Raw genomic sequence first — 19,492 nt, 5'->3', positions numbered from 1 at the left:
AATCAGCTTTATCCCCTCTGTCGAAGACACCTGGACCTCCTTTTTTTATATTTTCAGTTGTACTGTTAACCAAAAAGTTTTGTTTTGTGTATGTCCATTACATGAAATCCAAATAAAAATCCATGTAAATTACAGGTTGTAATGCAACAAAATAGGGAAAACGCCAAGGGGGATGAATACTTTTGCAAGGCAATGTACTCCACCTCAAGAATACCATTTGGCAAAAGGCTCGGCACACGCATAGTTAGGCTGACTGGCTCGTTCAGGCAAATGAGAAATAAGTGCACTCAGGCTATCCGGAAGACCAAAGTTAGTTACTTTAAGGAGCAGTTCTCTCTCTGTTGGTCTAACCCCAAGAAGTTATGTAAAACGGTTAAAGACCTGGAGAATAAACCCTCCTCCTCACAGCTGCCCATGTCCCTTAATGTCGATAATGTGGTTGTTACTGACAATGAGCACATGGCTGAGCTCTTTAATCACCATTTCATTAAGTCAGGCTTTCTATTTGACTCAGCCATGCCTCCTTGTCCGTCCAACATTTCCTCATCTCCCACCCCTTCTAATGTGACTATCCCCGATGCTGGTCCCTCTTTTCCCCTGCCCCGCTACAAAGTTTCTCCATGCAGGCAGTCGCTGAGTCCGAGGTGCTAAAGGAGCTCCTTAAACTTGACCCCAAAAAACCATCTGGGTCAGATGGTTTATACCCTTTCTTTTTTAAGCTTGCTGCCCCTATCATCGCCAAGCCTATCTCTGACCTTTTTAACATCTCTCTCCTCTCTTGGGGGGTTCCCATTGCTTGGAAAGCAGCCACAGTGCGTCCTTTATTTAAAGGGGGAGATCAAGCTGATCCTAACTGTTATAGGCCAATTTCCATTTTCCCTGTTTTTCAACAGTGTTGGAAAAACTTGTCAATAATCAACTGACTGGCTTTCTTGATGTCTATAGTATTCTCCCCTCTGGATTTTGTGTTAAAAGCTCTACAACAAAGCTTTCTCTGCCCTTAACCTTGTTCTGAACACCTCCAAAACAAAGGTCATGTGGTTTGGTAAGAAGAATGCCCCTTTCCCCACTGGTGTGATTACTACCTCTGAGGGTTTACAGCTTGATGTAGTCACCTCATACAAGTACTTGGGAGTTTGGCTAGACGGTACACTGTCCTTCTCTCAGCACATGTCAAAGCTGCAGGCTAAGGTTAAATCTAGACTTGGTTTCCTCTATCTTAATTGCTCCTCTTTCACCCCAGCTGCCAAAGTAACCCTGATTTAGGTGACCATCCTATCCATGTTAGATTACAGTCGCTCCTCTTTCAGTTCGCTGTAGCTAGTGACTGGAACGAGCGGCAAAAAAACACTCAAACTGGACAGTTTCATCTCTATCTCTTCATTCAAAGACTCAATCATGGACACTCTTACTAACAGTTGTGGCTACTTCGCATGATGTATTGTTGTCTCTACCTTCTTGCCCTTTGTGCTGTTGTCTGTGCCCAATAATGTTTGTACCATGTTTTGTGCTGCTGCCATGTTGTGTTGCTTCCATGTTGTTGTCATGTATTGCTGCCATGCTATGTTGTTGTCTTAGGTCTCTCTTTATGTAGTGTTGTGGTGTCTCTTGTTGTGATGTGTGTTTTGTCCTATATTTTTTATTTTTAATCCCAGCCCCGCAGGAGGCCTTTTGCCTTTTCGTAAGCCGTCATTGTAAATAAGAATTTGTTCGTGACTGACTTGCCTAGTTAAATAAATCAAAAATACATTTTGACAGCATGCTATGGTAGTTAGTAAAATATAATCCAACATATTTTTCATAAATACAGTGCATTGGGAAAGTATTCAGACCACTTTTTCTAAATTACATTTGAGAAATGTTTGCAAATAAATATAAAATAAAAATACTTAATTTACATAAGTGTTCAGACCCTTTGCTATGAGACTTGAAATTTAGGTCAGGTGCATCCTGTTTCCATTGATCATCGTTGAGTTGTTTCTACAACTTGATTGGAGTCCACCTGTGGTAAATTAAATTGGACATGATTTGGAAAGGCACACACAGTTGACAGTGGATGTCAGAGCAAAAACCAAGCCATGAGGTCGAAGGAATTGTCCGTAGAGCTCCGAGACAGGATTGTGTTTAGGTACAGATCTGGGGAAGGGTACCAAAAAACGTCTGCAGAAATGAAGGTCCCCAAGAACACAGTGGCCTCCTTCATTCTTAAATGGAAAAAGTTTAGAAGACTCTTCCTAGAGCGGGCTGCCCGACCAAGAAGTGCCTTGGTCAGGGAGGTGACCAAGAACTCGATGGTCACTCAGACAGAGCTCCAGAGTTCCTCTGTGGAGATGGGAGAACCTTCCAGAAGGACAACCATGTTTTCCAAACAGCACTCCACCATTCAGGCCATTATGGTAGAGCGGCCAGATGGAAGCCACTCCTCAGTAAAATGCACATGACAGCCCGCTTGGAGTTTGCCAAAAGGCACCTAAAGGACTCTCAGACCATGAGAAACAAGATTCTCTTCTCTGATGAAACCAAGATTGAACTCTTTGTCTGAATGCCAAGCCTCACGTCTGAAGGAAACCTGGCACCATCTCTATGGTGAAGCACGGTGGTGGTGGTAGCATCATGCTGTGGGGATGTTTTCCAGTGGCAGGGACTGGGAGACTAGTCAGGATCGAGGGAAAGATGAACGGAGCAAAGTACAGAGAGCCTTGATGAAAACTTTCTCCAGTGCGCTCAGGACCTCAGACTGGGGTGAAGGTTCACCTTCCAACAGGACAACGACCCTAAGCACACAGCCAAGACAATGCAGGAGTGGCTTTGCAACACCTCTGAATGTCCTTGATCTATTTTAGAATAAGGCAGTAACCTAACAAAATATGGAAAAAGTCAAGGGGTCTGAATCCCTTCCGACGTTACATTAAAATGTGTTGAAAGTGTTTATATTTGAAAGAAAATAGCATTTAACAGTTCGCTAGCTTTATGCTAACTATATTTAGCTTCGCCAATCTCTAGCTAGCTTTAGGCTATTAAGTTTCAGCTATTGTTAGCTCACATGTTGACGGTTTAGAATGGAATGGTTCTAGCATTGTTTATCTCAGGCCGCCAGTCATTTGTAGCTTCATGGGAATTGACACTGCTAGCACAGTGAGTTCTATATAATGTTACCCCCAACACTATTGCTAATCATCATTAGTTTTTGTTAGTGATGACTCATTTGCTTTTGGATCATGAAATATGTTTGTGAAACTATATGGGCTCATTTACACAGTTTGCATTCAGTATTTTCACAACACATCTTGTGTTTGGGACTCATTGTTCATATGTTTATGCCCAAAAAAATCTCTGCCTTTATATTTACATTTCTTAATTTTTTTACAATCTAAGTGGTGAACCTGCATTAGGCATTTAATTGTACTTTGTACACCATGTGTATCCTGTGCTTATGAAAAATACATGGTGATTTGATTTACATCATTTTTGTAGATATCTATCTTTACCAACATCTCTGTATTCTTGTTCGCAAACGTAGCAAAATATTCAATCAACTGAACGTGCCCCTAAGCTAAGTTCAGAACGACTAAATAATAGTTGAACCAATCATGGCATTACACAGGATAGGATAGAATAGTATAATTTAATATCCCATATGGAAATTGTCTTTGCAACAAAGGACAGATACTTGGTGTACAGATAACATACATCACAAGACATACATCATATCAGGTGACATATCACAAGACATAATGACCAGACGGACATACTTAAATACACTGTAAATGTCTTATAGTCCTCTGAGCACTGAAATCGTCACAACTCCTGAACCCTGCTTGCTGTCTGTCATTTTATCGTTTTAATTTCATTTTCACCAAATCAATGTAATTGTAGTTGACATTGAGAAAAGTGAACACTAACATACAGAAACTAACAACAAAACGGAAACAGACACTATGATTAGCCAATAAGATGCTTGTATTGTTACAGTTCTGCTCCGGTCACAGTCTCTGCCTGTAGGGTGAGGCATCTTGGGTAAGTGGGTGGGAGTTGGTCCACCAACCATACATTTCATCCAATCCACTGCTGTGGATTTTGGAGTGATACTTCCCTGGTCCAATCCACCTCTCTTTAGCACCCAGTAGGAGGTGTCCTTGAAGAAATAAGCATCTCCTGAGGGGCAGAGGGAAGAGAGTGATTGTGGTATGGTTTATGGAACTTCAAGGAGAGATGTGGTCAACTAAACATATTGGGAGAGTCTCAATTGGTGTTGCTCGACTCTTCGCTTCCTCTCCTCCATCCTCGCCTCCTTTTGAAAAAGGTCAAGGTATTCTAGGAGCGGAGGCGAGAAGAGGAAACGTTGAAAGAAATGCGCTTGTATGAAATTAGACTCTCCTCCAATTGTGCGTCATCAGGCAAATTACATTTACAGGGGAGGAATCCTAAAATAAAATGGTTATATAACTACTGTATAGTTTTTACATGTGTGCATGCTTTTCCCCTTCGAGAGGGTGTGGTAGATTTTTTTTAAAACACTTCTGCGCTAGCTGCAGGGAAGAAACTCTTGTGCATCCTCTGCCGAAGTAGGTAATCGAGGAAGAGAGCATACTCCTCCGTTTGCTTACTAACAAATTGACACTCTCCTCCACCACTCATCAGTTTTGGGGTCACAGAGGAGAGGAGGATGGAGGGGTCAAGGAGAGGACAGACTTTTCCACAATTCAGAATCTCCCAATATCACACTCTCAGTAAAGTTGCATATAATATATTTATATTCTATTCATGTGACAAATGAGGCATTCATGTGCTTGTGGGAAGTGGGAAATTATAAGTCCAACATGATTGTGTTCAAGTGCTTTTAAAGTCGGAACAATTATTCAACCAACAAGATTTAGGTAGCTAGATAAGCTAGCTAATACTGCTAGTAATAAAGTTAGCTAGCTTTCTTAACATTGACAATATGGTCAAACTGGATATATTCACAATGCTAAGTTTGTAATTGTCAAATTGATTTGTTTTCATCTTTTGGTTGAAAAGGTGAAAGGTCATTGGTAAAACGTCACAACAAAAAATACTTGTTTTTCCACTTGTAATTCAAGCAAAACTTCCCAGTCGGAACTTCCGATAACTCCTACAACACATACAGTACCAGTCAAAGTTTGGACACAACAACTAATTTAAGGACTTTTCTTTATTTGTACTATTTTCTACATTGTAGAATAATAGTGAAGACATCAGAACTATGAAATAACACATATGGAATCCTGTAGTAACAAAAGAAAGTGTTAAACAAATCAATATATATTTTATATTTGAGATTCTTAAAAGTAGCCACCTTTTGCCTTGATGACTGCTTTGCACACTCTTGGCATTCTCTCAACTAGCTTCATGAGGTAGTCACCTGGAATGCATTTCAATTAACAGGTGTGCCTTGTTAAAAGTGAATTTGTAGAATTTTTTCCCCTCTTAATGCGTTTGAGTCAATCAGTTGTGTTGTGACAAGGTAAGGGTGGTATACAGAAGATAGCTCTATTTGGTAAAAGACAAAGTCCATTTTATGGCAAGAACAGCTCAAATAAGCAAAGAGAAACGACAGTCCATCATTACTTTAAGACATGAAGAGCATTCAAGAAAATGTCAAGAACTTTGAAACTTTCTTCAAGTGCAGTCGCAAAAACCATCAAGCGCTATGATGAAACGTGCTCTCATAAGGACTGCCACAGGAAGACCCAGAGTTACCTCTGCTGCAGAGGATACGTTCTTTAGAGATAACTGGACCTCAAATTGCAGCCCAAATAAATGCTACACAGAGTTCAAGTAACAGACAAATCTCAACATCAATTGTTCAGAGGAGACTGTGTGAATCAGGCCTTCATGGTCGAATTGCTGCAAAGAAACCACTACTAAAGGACATCAATAAGAAGAGACTTGCTTGGGTCAAGAAACACAAGCAATGTTCATTAGACCGGTGGAAATCTGTCCTTTGGTTTGATGAGTCCTAATTTGAGATTTATGGTTCCAACCGCCGTGTCTTTGTGAGACGCAGAGTAAGTGAACGGATAATCTCTGCATGTGTGGTTCCCACCGTGAAGCATGGAGGAGGAGGTGTGATGGTGCGGGGGTGCTTTGCTGGTGACACTGTCTGTGATTTATTTAGAATTCAAGGCTCATTTAACCAGCATGGCCACCACAGCATTCTGCAGTGATACGCCAACCCATATGGTTTGCACTTAGTGGGACTATCATTTGTTTTTCAACAGGACAATGACCCAAAACACACCTCCAGGCGGTGTAAGGGCTATTTGACCAAGAAGGAGAGGGATGGTGCTGCATCAGATGACTTGGCCTCCACAATCACCTGACCTCAACCCAATTGAGATGGTTTGGGATGAGTTAGAATGCAGAGTGAAGGAAAAGCAGCCAACAAGTGCTAAGCATATGTGGGAACTCCTTCAAGACTGTTGGAAAAGCATTCCCCATAAAGCTGTTTGACAAATTGCCAAGAGTGTGCAAAGCTGTCATCAAGGCAAAAATATATTTAGATTTGTTTAACACTTTTTTGCTTACTATATGATTCCATATGTGTTATTTCAGTTTTGATATCTTCACTATTATTCTACAATGTAGAAAATATAAAAAATAAAGAAAAACCCTGGAATAGGTAGGTGTGTCCAAAGATTTGACTGGTAATAAAGTGCCCCAGAACTACCCTTTACTATGGCTTAAGGACCCACAAAGCTTCTCTCAGAGGACTGTAGTGTGGTCCTGTATTGGTCAGTTGGTAGAGCATGGTGCATTTTGCTATGTGGTGGAGAGAAGATTTTACAATTTCATAACTCATTTCATGCAATTCTACTCATTTTGCCCAGGGGCCGGAAAAATAATTTGCCCTTTTACAGCTAATTTCCTGCAATTCTACACATTTTGCCACATTATGCAAAATTTGGAAATAGCACCTTTTGTATTCATTGTTCTAACACTCAACAGTAAGTTGCGACCCCAACTGAGTTCCTAAAAAAAATGGATCCGCGGGCCTACAAATGTGGGGCCCGCCAGTTGCCCATCCCTGGGTAAAACGGTTGGATTGGGTAAAGGTCAATCTGATCCTGGATCTGTGATTAGGTGCAAACACTAACTTAGCGTATTTCTTACCGTCTCCCCAGCTGATGATGTCATCGGGGTCAGAGGGCACCCCTGTCCAGAGGGAGGCCATTTTGGGGTACCCCCCCTCTAGTTTCCTGTCCTGCCCCCCTTCGTCAAATCTCCAGAACTCCCCTCCGCTGAACACGTACGTTTTCCCATTGTGTGCCCACACAAACACCGCCTCCACCCTCTCCAGTGGCCGACCCTCCATGGTACGCATGCCCCATTCCTCGAGGGAGCGTGGGTACCCAGGCAAAGAGGCCCTGTCTTTGAACACCCAGTACTGGGCTCCTGCACAGAGAGTAGAGAGGACAGAGGACAACCAGAGAGAGATTAATCACATTGAAATATATCATTTATCAGACATAAACAGATAGAAGACGCTCATTTGGGCATTCATATACTACTCACACAAGAACATAACAGTAAGCAATATACAATTCAGAATACTATATATTTACGGTATAACATATCATTATATATTTTTGAATATTTTTGCCTATCTCACCAATGAAGAAGACGATGTGTCCGTCGCTCCTTTCATAGACTGTGTCGATCCGGTCCAGCCTTAGGGGGAGCCCAACCCAGAAGTTGTGGATCAATGCTGGGATGAAAGACACCAGAGAACCCCACTGCTGAGCACGCCAGAAAAAAGCACCTGAGAGAGGGAGAGAGAGAAAATAAAGGGAGGTTCACAGGTTGGGGGAGAGAGAATGGGAAAGTGTATGTTTTGGGTGTACAGTATACAGTAAGTGTATGCACTATGCATACGTATTTGTGTACAATGTATGGGTTACAGTTGACTTTAGATAAGTGATAAAGGAAAGGTTGCACGATAGACAGTGTGTTCCACAAATCTAACAACGTAAATGTATTGTATTTTTGTAAGTCTTCATGCAAAAAAAAAAAAGATAAACACCTCTATTTTCGCAATGTGATTTACATTTATCAAAAACTCCTATACCAACAATACATTGGGCTTTGACGTCAAGAAAGGAACAGCCTGCTGGTGGCTTCGGTGATGGAGGCGAATTGGGTAAGTAGGTACTAAATTGCCCAAAGAGTTTTGTCATGTTATGTTGCTAGTAGATGATTTAAAAAAAACAGTCCATGCAAAACAAACTGGCCCACTCGGATCTAGCATGGTGTTTGGGGATGGAATAGGCTAGCTAGCTAGCAAGCAAGCTACAACAACTCCATCAACACTGCACGTTTTGCAAAAATAAATGGTCAAATACCAATTGGATTAATGTCATCTTTTGTTTCAAGGTATGTCTTTATTTTTGCTGAACTGTGATCTTTATTGGCCGATATAAGTTGCAGGATATCATGGTAGCCAATGTTGGGTCAGCCATTATAAACTCAGCAAAAAAAGAAACGTCCTCTCACTGTCAACTGCGTTTATTTTCAGCAAACTTAATGTGTAAATATTTGTATGAACATAACAAGATTCATACAACTGAGACAAACTGAACAAGTTCCACAGACATGTGACTAACAGAAATGGAATAATGTGTCCCTGAACAAAGGGGGGGTCAAAATCAAAAGTAACAGTCAGTATCTGGTGTGGCCACCAGCTGCATTTAGTACTGCAGTGCATCTCCTCCTCATGGACTGCACCAGATTTGCCAGTCCTTGCTGTAAGATGTTACCCCACTCTTCCACCAAGGCACCTGCAAGTTCCCGGACATTTCTGGGGGGAATGGCCCTGGCCTAATCCCTCCAATCCAACAGGTCCCAGACGTGCTCAGCCTGCTGATTGAGATCCGGGCTCTTCGCTGGCCATGGCAGAACACTGACTTTCCTGTCTTGCACAGAACGAGCTGGTGGCATTGTCATGCTGGAGGGTCATGTCAGGATGAGCCTGCAGGAAGGGTACCACATGAGGGAGGAGGATGTCTTCCATGTAACGCACAGTGTTGAGATTGCCTGCAATGACAACAAGCTCAGTCCGATGATGCTGTGACACACCACCCCAGACCATGACGGACCCTCTACCTCCAAATCGATCCCGCTCCAGAGTACAGGCCTCGGTGTAAAGCTCATTCCTTCGACAATAAACGCGAAACCGACCATCACCCCTGGTGAGACAAAACCGTGACTCGTCAGTGAAGAGCACTTTTTGCCAGTGCTGTCTGGTCCAGCGACGGTGGGTTTGTGCTCATAGGCGACGTTGTTGCAGCTGATGTCTGGTGAGGACCTGCCTTACAACAGGCCTACAAGCCCTCAGTCCAGCCTCTCTCAGCCTATTGCGGACAGTCTGAGCACAGATGGAGGGATTGTGCGTTCCTGGTGTAACTCGGGCAGTTGTTGTTGCCATCCTGTACCTGTCTCGCAGGTGTGATGTTCGGATGTACCGATCCTGTGCAGGTGTTGTTACACGTGGTCTGCCACTGCCACTGTCAGCTGTCCGTCCTGTCTCCCTGTAGCGCTGTCTTAGGCGTCTCACAGTACGGAAATTGCAATTTATTACCCTGGCAGTCCTCATGCCTCCTTGCAGATCACGCAGATGAGCAGGGACCCTGGTCATCTTTCTTTTGGTGTTTTTCAGAGTCAGTAGAAAGGCCTCTTTAGTGTCCTAACTTTTCATAACTGTGACCTTAATTGCCAACCGTCTGTAAGCTGTTAGTGTCTTATCGACCGTTCCACAGGTGCATGTTCATTAGTTGTTTATGGTTCATTGAACATGCATGGGAAACAGTGTCTAAACCCTTTACAATGAAGATCTGTGAAGTTATTTGGATTATTACGAATTATCTTTGAAAGACAGGGTCCTGAAAAAGGGACGTTTCTTTTATTGCTGAGTTTACCTGGATTTACTGTTACTGCTGCTAGTAACATTAGCACTGAGGCTAGTATGTGGCTAGCTATAGCTACCATCGGCAAACAACAGTTATAGCCAGTTTGGTTATAGACGTTCAATGTCTACTATGATGATAAAGGTTTATTTTGATTTTGTATGAGAAACGCTGATGTGCTGAACTTCTAATAAGTGATGTGTTTCAAGGCTGCAAGTGGTTAGCTAGTAGGGGTAAGCCAGCAGGGGTGTAAAAGGGGCTATGCTAAAAGCCTGCGCACTGTATAAGTGGTAAAAAACAAACATTTTTAGCAGATACAGAATAAAGAAATCACAGGATACAATCAGATGACAAGTTGGGTTTATTCAGAGTGCAAAAATATTTTTTCAAAACAATGTGGGTCTTCACTTTCTTACGTGTGTAACAGTTGTTAAAGTACTGTGTGAATTTCACCAGGTTCATAGATTAATATGGCATGTTGATTTGTTGTTATGCATGCCTGCATCCTGGGAGTAGGGGAGTGTGTACTTACGTTTTGCCCTGCGTGCTCAAATCATTTTGATGCACTACGAGAGGTAGGCATGCTTTGTCTGTCGTCTTCAGAAAAGTTTGATTCTTTGAAGCACAAAGTCATACACACTGTGTTTTGTTCATGAATAATGTATATTTAGAGGTTACTCATAAGTGGATGGTATTGTTAAGATGCACTTTTAACTGTACTTTTTAGGATTATATTAACAATCTGAATTCAACATGTGGTTAATAGCTAGCTAAGGTATTTGCAGGCTATTGTATGTGTGAACGATGGCTAGCTCCTCAAATTATCCCAGTCCCTTGTATTGTGCATCAGTTGTAGAAAGAGGCGACGATTTGCAGAACATATGTGCTCTACAAATGTTTGATTTTCTTTTGGATGCAGGTATGTGGTTTTATCTGAGGCTGCATTTATTGTAGCCTGGGATTTTAACAAGGCTAATCTGAAAAGAAGGCTCCCTAAATTTTATCAGCATATCGAATGCGCGACTCGGGCTGGCAAAACCCTGGATCATTGTTATTCTAACTTCCGCGACGCATACAAAGCCCTCCCCCGCCCTCCTTTCAGAAAATCTGACCACGACTCCATTTTGTTGCTCCCAGCCTATAGACAGAAACTAAAACAGAAAGCGCCCGTGCTCAGGTCTGTTCAACGCTGGTCCGACCAATCGGATTCCACGCTTCAAGATTGCTTCGATCACGTGGACTGGGATATGTTCCGCATAGCGTCGGACAATAACATTGATGAATAACGCTGATTCGGTGAGCGAGTTTATTAGCAAGTGCATCCGTGATGTTGTACCCACGGCATCTATTAAAACCTTCCCCAACTAGAAACTGTGGATTGATGGCAGCATTCGTGCAAAACTGAAAGCGCGAACCACTGCTTTTAATCAGGGCAAGGTGACCGGAAACATGACCGAATACAAACAGTCTAGCTATTCCCTCTGCAAGGCAATCAAACAAGCTAAGCGTCAGTATAGAGACAAAGTAGAATCGCAATTCAATAGCTCAGACACGAGAGGTATGTGGCAGGGTCTACAGTCAATCTGGGACTACAAAAGGAAAACCAGCCCCGTTGCGGACCACGATGTCTTGCTCCCAGACAAACTAAACAACTTGCCTGCTACAAAAACCTGCGGACTCTCCTTCACTGCAGCTAACGTTAGTAAAACATTTAAACGTGTTAACCCTCGCAAGGCAGCCAGCCCAGACGGCATCCCCAGCCGCGTCCTCAGAGCATGCGCAGACCAGCTGGCTGGTGTGTTTACGGACATATTCAATCAATCCTTATCCCCGTCTGCTGTTCCCACATGCTTCAAGAGGGCCACCATTGTTCCTGTTCCCAAGAAAGCTAAGGTAACTGAGCTAAATGACTATCGCCCCGTAGCACTCACTTACGTCATCATGAAGCACTCACTTACGTCATCACCCTACCTGACACCCTAGACCCACTCCAATTTGCTTACCGCCCCAATAGGTCCACAGACAACGCAATTGCAATCACACTGCACACTGCCCTAACCCATCTGGACAAGAGGAATACCGATGTAAGAATGCTGTTCATCGACTACAGCTCAGCATTTAACACCATAGTACCCTCCAAACTCGTCATTAAGCTCGAGACCCTGGGTCTTGACCCCGCCCTGTGCAACTGGGTCCTGGTCTTCCTGACGGGCCGCCTCCAGGTGGTGAGGGTAGGAAACAACATCTCCACCCCGCTGATCCTCAACACTGGGGCCCCACAAGGTTGTGTTCTCAGCCCTCTCCTGTACTCCCTGTTCACTCATTACTGCGTGGCCATGCACGCCTCCAACTCAATCATCAAGTTTGCAGACGACACTACAGTGGTAGGCTTGATTACCAACAACGACGAGACGGCCTACAGGGAGGAGGTGAGGGACCTCGGAGAGTGGTGTCAGGAAAATATCTCACACTCAATGTCAACAGAACAAAGGAGATGATCGTGGACTTCAGGAAACAGCAGAGGGAGCAGCCCCCTATCCACATCGACGGGACAGTAGTGGAGAAGAAGACAGCGTGGTGAAGAAGGCGCAGCGCCTCTTCAACCTCAGGAGGCTGAAGAAATTCGGCTTGTCACCAAAAACACTCGCAAACTTTTACAGATGCACAATCAAGAGCATCCTGTCGGGCTGTATCACCACCTGGTACGGCAACTGCTCTGCCCGCAACCGTAAGGCTCTCCAGAGGGTAGTGAGGTCTGCACAACGCATCACCGGGGGAAAACTACCTGCCCTCCAGGACACCTACACCACCCGATGTCACAGGAAGGCCAAAAAGATCATCAAGGACAACAACCACCCGAGCCACTGCCTGTTCACCCGCTATCATCCAGAAGGCGAGGTCAGTACAGGTGCATCAAAGCGGGGACCGAGAGACTGAAAGACAGCTTCTATCTCAAGGCCATCAGACTGTTAAACAGCCATCACTAACATTGAGTGGCTGCTGCCAACATACTGACTCATCTCTAGCCACTTTAATAATGAAAAATTGATGCAATAAATGTATCACTAGCAACTTTAAACAATGCCCCTTTATATAATGTTTACATAACTTACATTACTCATCTCATATGTATATACTGTACTCTATACCATCTACTGCATCTTGTCTATGCTGCTCGGCCATCGCTCATTCATATATCTTTATGTACATATTCTTATTCATTCCTTTACACTTGTGTGTATAAGGTAGTTGTCGTGAAATTGTTAGATTACTTGTTAGATATTACTGCATGGTCAGAACTAGAAACACAAGCATTTCGCATTTTGTGTACATGGATTTTATAATGTTGTATGTTTTTCCCCCAACACCACTTTCCATCAATTTACATTAAAAAGATAAAGGTAAAATAAATAAATATAGCAGACCCTCATGCCATATTGAGTCAAATGCTTTTTTGAAATCAGCAAAGCATGAGAAGACTTTGCCTTTGTTTTGGTTTGTTTCTTTGTCAATTAGGGTGCCGTTTGGCGTACAGTAATTTGGCAAAAAGCCAATTTGACATTTGCTCAGTACATTGTTTTCACAGAGGAAATGTACAAGTCTGCTGTTAATGATAATGCATTTTTCTTCCCAAGGTTGCATATCCCATGGTAGTTATTGGGGTCAAATTTGTCTCCACTTTTGTGGATTGGGGTGATCAGTCCTTGGTTCCAAATATTAGGGAAGATGCCAGAGCCAATGATGATGTTAAAGAGTTTAAGTATAGCCAATTGGAGTTTGTGGTCTGTATATTTTATCATTTCATTGAGGATACCATATTTTGTCCTGTAGTTCATTCAATGTAATTGGAGAATCCAGTGGGTTCTGGTAGTCTTTAATACAGTCGTATGAAAAAGTTTGGGCACCCCTCTGAGGCTGCATAATAATTTACTCTGTCGTCACAGAAAATGATCACAGTGGCATGCCATTCATTTTCTAATAAAAGCTGAGTACTGGGGTATTGTCCAGACAATGATTTTTAGTGTAGCAATATTAAGTTGTATGAAATTAAATCAGATGTGAAAAATAGGCTATGCAAAAATGTGGGTACCCTTGTCTTTCTGTTGATTTGAATACCTGTTACTACTTAGCACTGATTAATTGGAACACACAATTGGTTTGGTGAGCTCATTAAGCCTTGAACTTCATAGACAAGTGCATCCAATCATGAGAAAAGGTATTTAAGGTGGCCAATTGCAAGTTGTTGTTCTCTTTGACTCTCCTCTGGAGAGTGGCAACATGGGGGACTCAAAACAACTCTCAAATTACCTGAAAACAAAGATTGTTCAACATTATGGTTTAGAGGAAGGCTACAAAAAGCTATCGCAGAGATGTAAGCTGTCAGTGTCCACTGTGAGGAACATAGTGAGGAAATGGAAGACCACAGGCACAGTTCTTGTTAAGGCCAGAAGTGGCAGGCCAAGTAAAATATCGGAGAGGCAAAGGCGAAGGATAGTGAGAACGGTCAAAAACAGCCCACAGACCACCTCCAAAGACCTACAACATCATCTTGCTGCAGATGGTGTCACTGTGCATCGTTCAACAATTCAGCACACTTTGCACAAGGAGAAGCTGTATGGGAGAGTGATGCGGAAGAAGCCTTTTCTGCACACACACCACAAACAGAGTCGCTTGAGGTATGCAAACGCACATTTGGAAAAGCCAGCTTCATTTTGGAATAAGGTGCTGTGGACTGATGAAACAAAGATTGAGTTATTTGGTCATAACAAGTGACGTTATGCATGGCGGCAAAAGAACACAGCATTCCAAGAAAAACACTTGCTACCCACAGTAAAATTTGGCGGGGGTTCCATCATGCTGTGGGGCTGTGTGGCCAGTGCCGGTACTGGGAATCTTGTTAAAGTTGAGGGTTGCATGGATTCCACTCAATATCAGCAGATTCTTATGAATAATGTTGAAGAATCAGTCAAAGTTGAAGTTACGCCAGGGCTGGATATTTCAACAAGACAACGACCCAAAACACTGCTCAAAATCTACCCGGGCATTTATGCAGAGGAACAAGTACAATGTTCTGGAATGGCCATCCCAGTCCCCAGACCTGAATATCATTGAGAATCTGTGGGATGATTTGAAGCGGGCTGTCCATGCTCGGCAACCATCAAAGCTAACTGAACTGGAGATGTTTTGTAAGGAGGAATGGCCCAAAATACCTTCATCCAGAATCCAGACACTCATTAGAGGCTATAGGAAGCGTCTAGAGGCTGTTATTTTAGCAAAAGGAGGCTCTACTAAATATTGATGTGATTTTTCTATTGGGGTGCCCAAATTTATGCACCTGTCTAATTTGTTTTTGATGCATATTGCACATTTTCTGTTAATCCAATAAACCTCATTTCACTACTGAAATATTACTGTGTCCATCAGTTATTTGATAGATCAAAATGAAATTGCTGATCCAAACACCCAATTATTTCTAAATGGAAAACATGGAAATTGTCAGGGGTGCCCAAACCTTTTCATACGACTGTAGTTGATTCTAAGAGTTGTATTTGATCATGTATATGTTTTTGCTGTTTGTTCTTTGTTATACGACCAAAAAGATTGGAGAAGTTATCTATCTGTTTTGGGTAGATAACTCTTCGTATTGTTTGTTTTTAGTATTTTCCCACAAGTGGTTAGACTATGGATTTTTCAATTACATTGAGCTGCTTTCTGACATGCTGTTTCTTCTTTTTCTGTATTGTTTTTTTCATTATTTACCATAGTGAAGGCATAGGCTCAGGATTTCTGGGTCTCTATGTTTTTGGTTGGACAGGTTTCTCAATTTCTTTCTTAGGTTTTTGCATTCTTCATCAAACCATTTGTCATTGTTGTTCATTTTCTTCGGTTTTCTGTTTGACATTTTTAGATTTGATAGGGAAGCTGAGAGGTCAAATATACTTTACACCTTCACTATTACAGTGGGACGTTTTGTCCAGGAAGCTGTCTAAAAGGGATTGAATTTGTTGTTGCCTATTTGTTTTTCGGTAGGTTTCCACATTACTTTCCTTCCATCTATAGCATTTCTTAATATTATTCACTTCCTTTGGCTTTGATGCCTCATGATTGAGTATTGCTCTGTTCAAGTAGACTGTGATTTTGCTGTAATCTGATAGGGTTGTCAGTGGGCTGACTGTGAACGCTCTGAGAGACTAGGTTGAGGTCAGTGATAAAGTAGTCTACAGTACTACTGCCAAGACATGAGCTATAAGTGTACCTACCATAGGAGTCCCCTCGAAGCCTACCATTGACTATGTACATACCCAGCGTGCGACAGAGCTACAGGAGTTTTTGTTGGTTATGTTGTCGTAATTGTGCCTAGGGGGGCATATAGGGGAGAGAATGCTGTCTCCTCCAGATAGGTGTTTGTCCCCCTGTGTGCTGAGGGTGTCAGGTTCCTTTCCAGTTCTGGAATTTAGGACGCCACAGACTAGTGCATGTCCCTGGGCTTGAAAATTATTGATTTCCCCCTCCAAGATAGAGAAGCTGTCCTCATTAAAGTATGTGGATTCTAGTGGGAGGATATAGGTAGCACACAAGAGGAAATGTTCCTGTGTCTTTCTCTCTCTCTGCTGTGTGTGCATCTTGCTAGCTATCACTCAAATGATTTCTCTCTCTCCTTTTACTAGCTGTCACTCAAATGGCGAGGGACTGAAGGTCATCGGCTGGAACTCAAATTGCTAGGGGGCTGGACCACGTGGGGGGAAATTTTGAGAAAATGGCACCACACAGACACTGACAGTCCCAAGCCCATACACTTTTCTATAGTTAACATGAAAAATGGTTGTTCTTCTTACCCTTGAAGAAGAAGACTTCTCCTCTGATGTTGGCAATGGCATCATATTTCCCCTCACAGCGATCTGGCAGAGCAGGGTCTGGGCTGTGTTTGTAAGGGGCGGTAGAGAGAGGGTACTGTATCTTTATGATATTTTCATGATATTGTCATATAGTATCTTCATATAGTATCTTAACTATAACAAGTTGTAGTATTTGTAGCATTTGCCTAGTTATACACTCACTGTGGTGTTAGTCTTGGGGATGGAGGACTGGGCAGGAAAGGTAGCTTGGGAGTGGTGGGGGCCGGAGTGGGATGCGTGGCAGACGTTCTTCTCTTTCCTATGAAATACCATTTCAGTATTTTTGAGCATTTGTGTTCCTGTGTCTCTGGATATGGGTCTTTATAACATTTCCCTTTGTTGAGGACCTAAACAAAGACTTCAAATGTGTGTGTGCACTGTGTGTGATTGTTATGGTGTGTACCGTATATAGCCTGTATTCCCAGCCTGTCATCTGTAGGTAGTGTGTAGCTCTGGATGTCCCCCACAGTCCCCTGGTAGTATGGCCTCATGATGGAGGGATTGGAAGAGGTATGTGAGAGGCCCAGGGCATGGCCAAACTCATGCACTGCTACCGTGAAGAGATCAGTGGTGCCAATGTCATCTGAGAGAGATGGAGAGGAGAGAAAAAGAGACAATAGATCTCAAATCAAATTGTATTTGTCACATGCGTCGTAAACAACAGGTTTAGACTAACAGTGAAATGTTTACTTACGGCCCTTCCCAACAATGCAAAGAGAAAATAATTTAAACAATAGAAAAATAATAACACAAAGAATAAAAAAATAAATTGTAACAATAACTTACAAGGGATACCAGTACAGATATGATACATATACTGTAGGTATAGGCTATTTGGCGATAGAGGGAAAATGACAGAAATGGAGGAAGGGGAAAAAAAGGGAGACAGTGGTTGGGGGAGCCAAAGATGAAGAGAGAAATGGAGGGAGGGAAGAGAAAGGGAGAGAGAGTAAGAGATGTAGGGAGGAAAGGAGGTGGATGGATGGATAGATAGGGAAAGATAAAATCTCATTATGTTGTTCACAGAAGTACACACTGTTACGCCCTAAGCCTCTCCCTCACCTCCATACCCGTAACTCCAGCTCTCTCCATTGTCAAAGTGGGTGTCCCCCGCCATGTCTGCCGTCCCGGGGAAGAACGCGTGAGCCAGGGTGCCACCTCTGCCATCGAAGGGGTACCCGTCCTCATGGTAGGAGCTGGGGAAGGACACCCTGAAGTCCCCCTCTTGGTTGGGGTGGTTCCGGGAGGGGCGAAGAAGTTGGAAGTTGAGGGGGGTGGGGTTGCTCCACACACGGAGGGCGTAGGTGAGGATGAGGTCCACCAGTTCGGGGTGGAGGGAGGGGGACAGGGAGGGGGAGGGGTAGCTGAGCACACTGGAGTGGGGGAGGATGAGGGAGGGCATGAGAGGAGATTTGGGTTGCAAAGGGAGGGTATATTACTGGAAACTTTCTAGGTTTACCTGTAAACTACCATAATTATCTTTCAAGGATTTTATGTAATCTATCACAAGACATCTAGTGGCCCATTAGGGCACTTCAGAATATGAACCATCAACTTAGTGAATACCATTGGTGTGTAATATGAGGGATTCAAATCAAATTGTGTTAGTCACATGCGCCGAATACAACAGTGAAATGCTTACTTACGAGCCCCTAACCATTAATGCAGTTTAAAAAAAATACGAGTAAGAACAATAAATAAAAGTAACAAGTAATTAAAAAGCACCAGTAAAATAACAATAGCGAAACTATACACAGGGTGGTACCGGTATAGAGTCAATTTTCGGGGGCACCAGTTAGTTGAGGTAATATGTACATGTAGGTGGAGTTATTAAAGTGACTATGCATAGATGAAAACAACAGAGAGTAGCAGCGGTGTAAAAGCAGGGGGGGGGGGGTAGTGCCTTGCGGTCAGAGGCTGAGCAGTTGCTATACCAGGCAGTGATGCAACCAGTCAGGATGCTCTCGATGGTAAAGATGTAGAACCTTTGAGGTTTTGTTGTGCCCTCTTCACAACTGTCTTGGTGTGCTTGGGCCATGTTAGTTTGTTGGTGATGTGGACACCAAGGAACTTGAAGCTCTCAACCTGCTCCACTACACCTCTGTCGATGAGAATGGGGATGTGCTCGGTCCCATTTTCCCTGTAGTCCACAATCATCTCCTTTGTCTTGATCATGTTGAGGGAGAGGTTGTTGTCCTGGCAACACACAGCCAGGTCTCTGACCTCCTCCCTATAGGCTGTCTCGTCTTTTGTCGGTGATCAGGCCAACCACTGATGTGTCATCGGCAACCTTAATGATGGTGTTGGAGTTGTGCCTGGCCGTGCAGTCATGAGTGAACAGGGAGTACAGGAGGGGACTGAGAACGCACCCCTGAGGGGCCCCTGGGTTGTTACCTACCCTTACCACCTGGGGGCGGGCCGTCAGGAAGTCCAGGATCCAGTTGCAGAGGGAGTTGTTTAGTCTCAGGGTCCTTAGTTATTGATGAGCTTTGAGGGCACTATGTTGTTGAACGCTGAGCTGTAATCAATGAATAGCATTCTCATATAGGTGTTCCTTTTATCCAGGTGGGAAAAGGCAGTGTAGAGTGCAATAGAGATTGCATCATCTGTGGATCTGTTGGGGCGGTATGCAAATTGGAGTGGGTCTAGAGTTTCTGGGATAATGGTGTTGAT

At 43.2% G+C, this 19,492-nt stretch overlaps 1 protein-coding gene across 1 annotated transcript in view; it reads right to left on the bottom strand.

The window, feature by feature from the left end:
• Positions 1-3,606: 3,606 nt before the first annotated feature.
• mmp25a (matrix metallopeptidase 25a) overlaps positions 3,607-19,492 on the bottom strand; it is a 35,287-nt gene continuing 19,401 nt past the window's right edge. Inside the window, exons 4-10 of the mRNA XM_029727065.1 lie at positions 17,882-18,192; positions 17,223-17,402; positions 16,982-17,078; positions 16,760-16,842; positions 7,634-7,783; positions 7,135-7,416; positions 3,607-4,155 (exon numbers count right to left, since the gene is read on the bottom strand). Coding sequence (XP_029582925.1) covers positions 3,899-4,155; positions 7,135-7,416; positions 7,634-7,783; positions 16,760-16,842; positions 16,982-17,078; positions 17,223-17,402; positions 17,882-18,192 — 1,360 coding nt within the window. The 3' untranslated portion in view covers positions 3,607-3,898. The remainder of the gene's footprint in view (positions 4,156-7,134; positions 7,417-7,633; positions 7,784-16,759; positions 16,843-16,981; positions 17,079-17,222; positions 17,403-17,881; positions 18,193-19,492) is intronic.

The sequence above is a fragment of the Salmo trutta genome, chromosome 32, assembly GCF_901001165.1.
Source record: "Salmo trutta chromosome 32, fSalTru1.1, whole genome shotgun sequence".
NCBI lineage: Eukaryota > Metazoa > Chordata > Actinopteri > Salmoniformes > Salmonidae > Salmo > Salmo trutta.
Note: the sequence above shows the minus strand (reverse complement) of the source record. Positions and strands in the feature narration are given on the sequence as shown.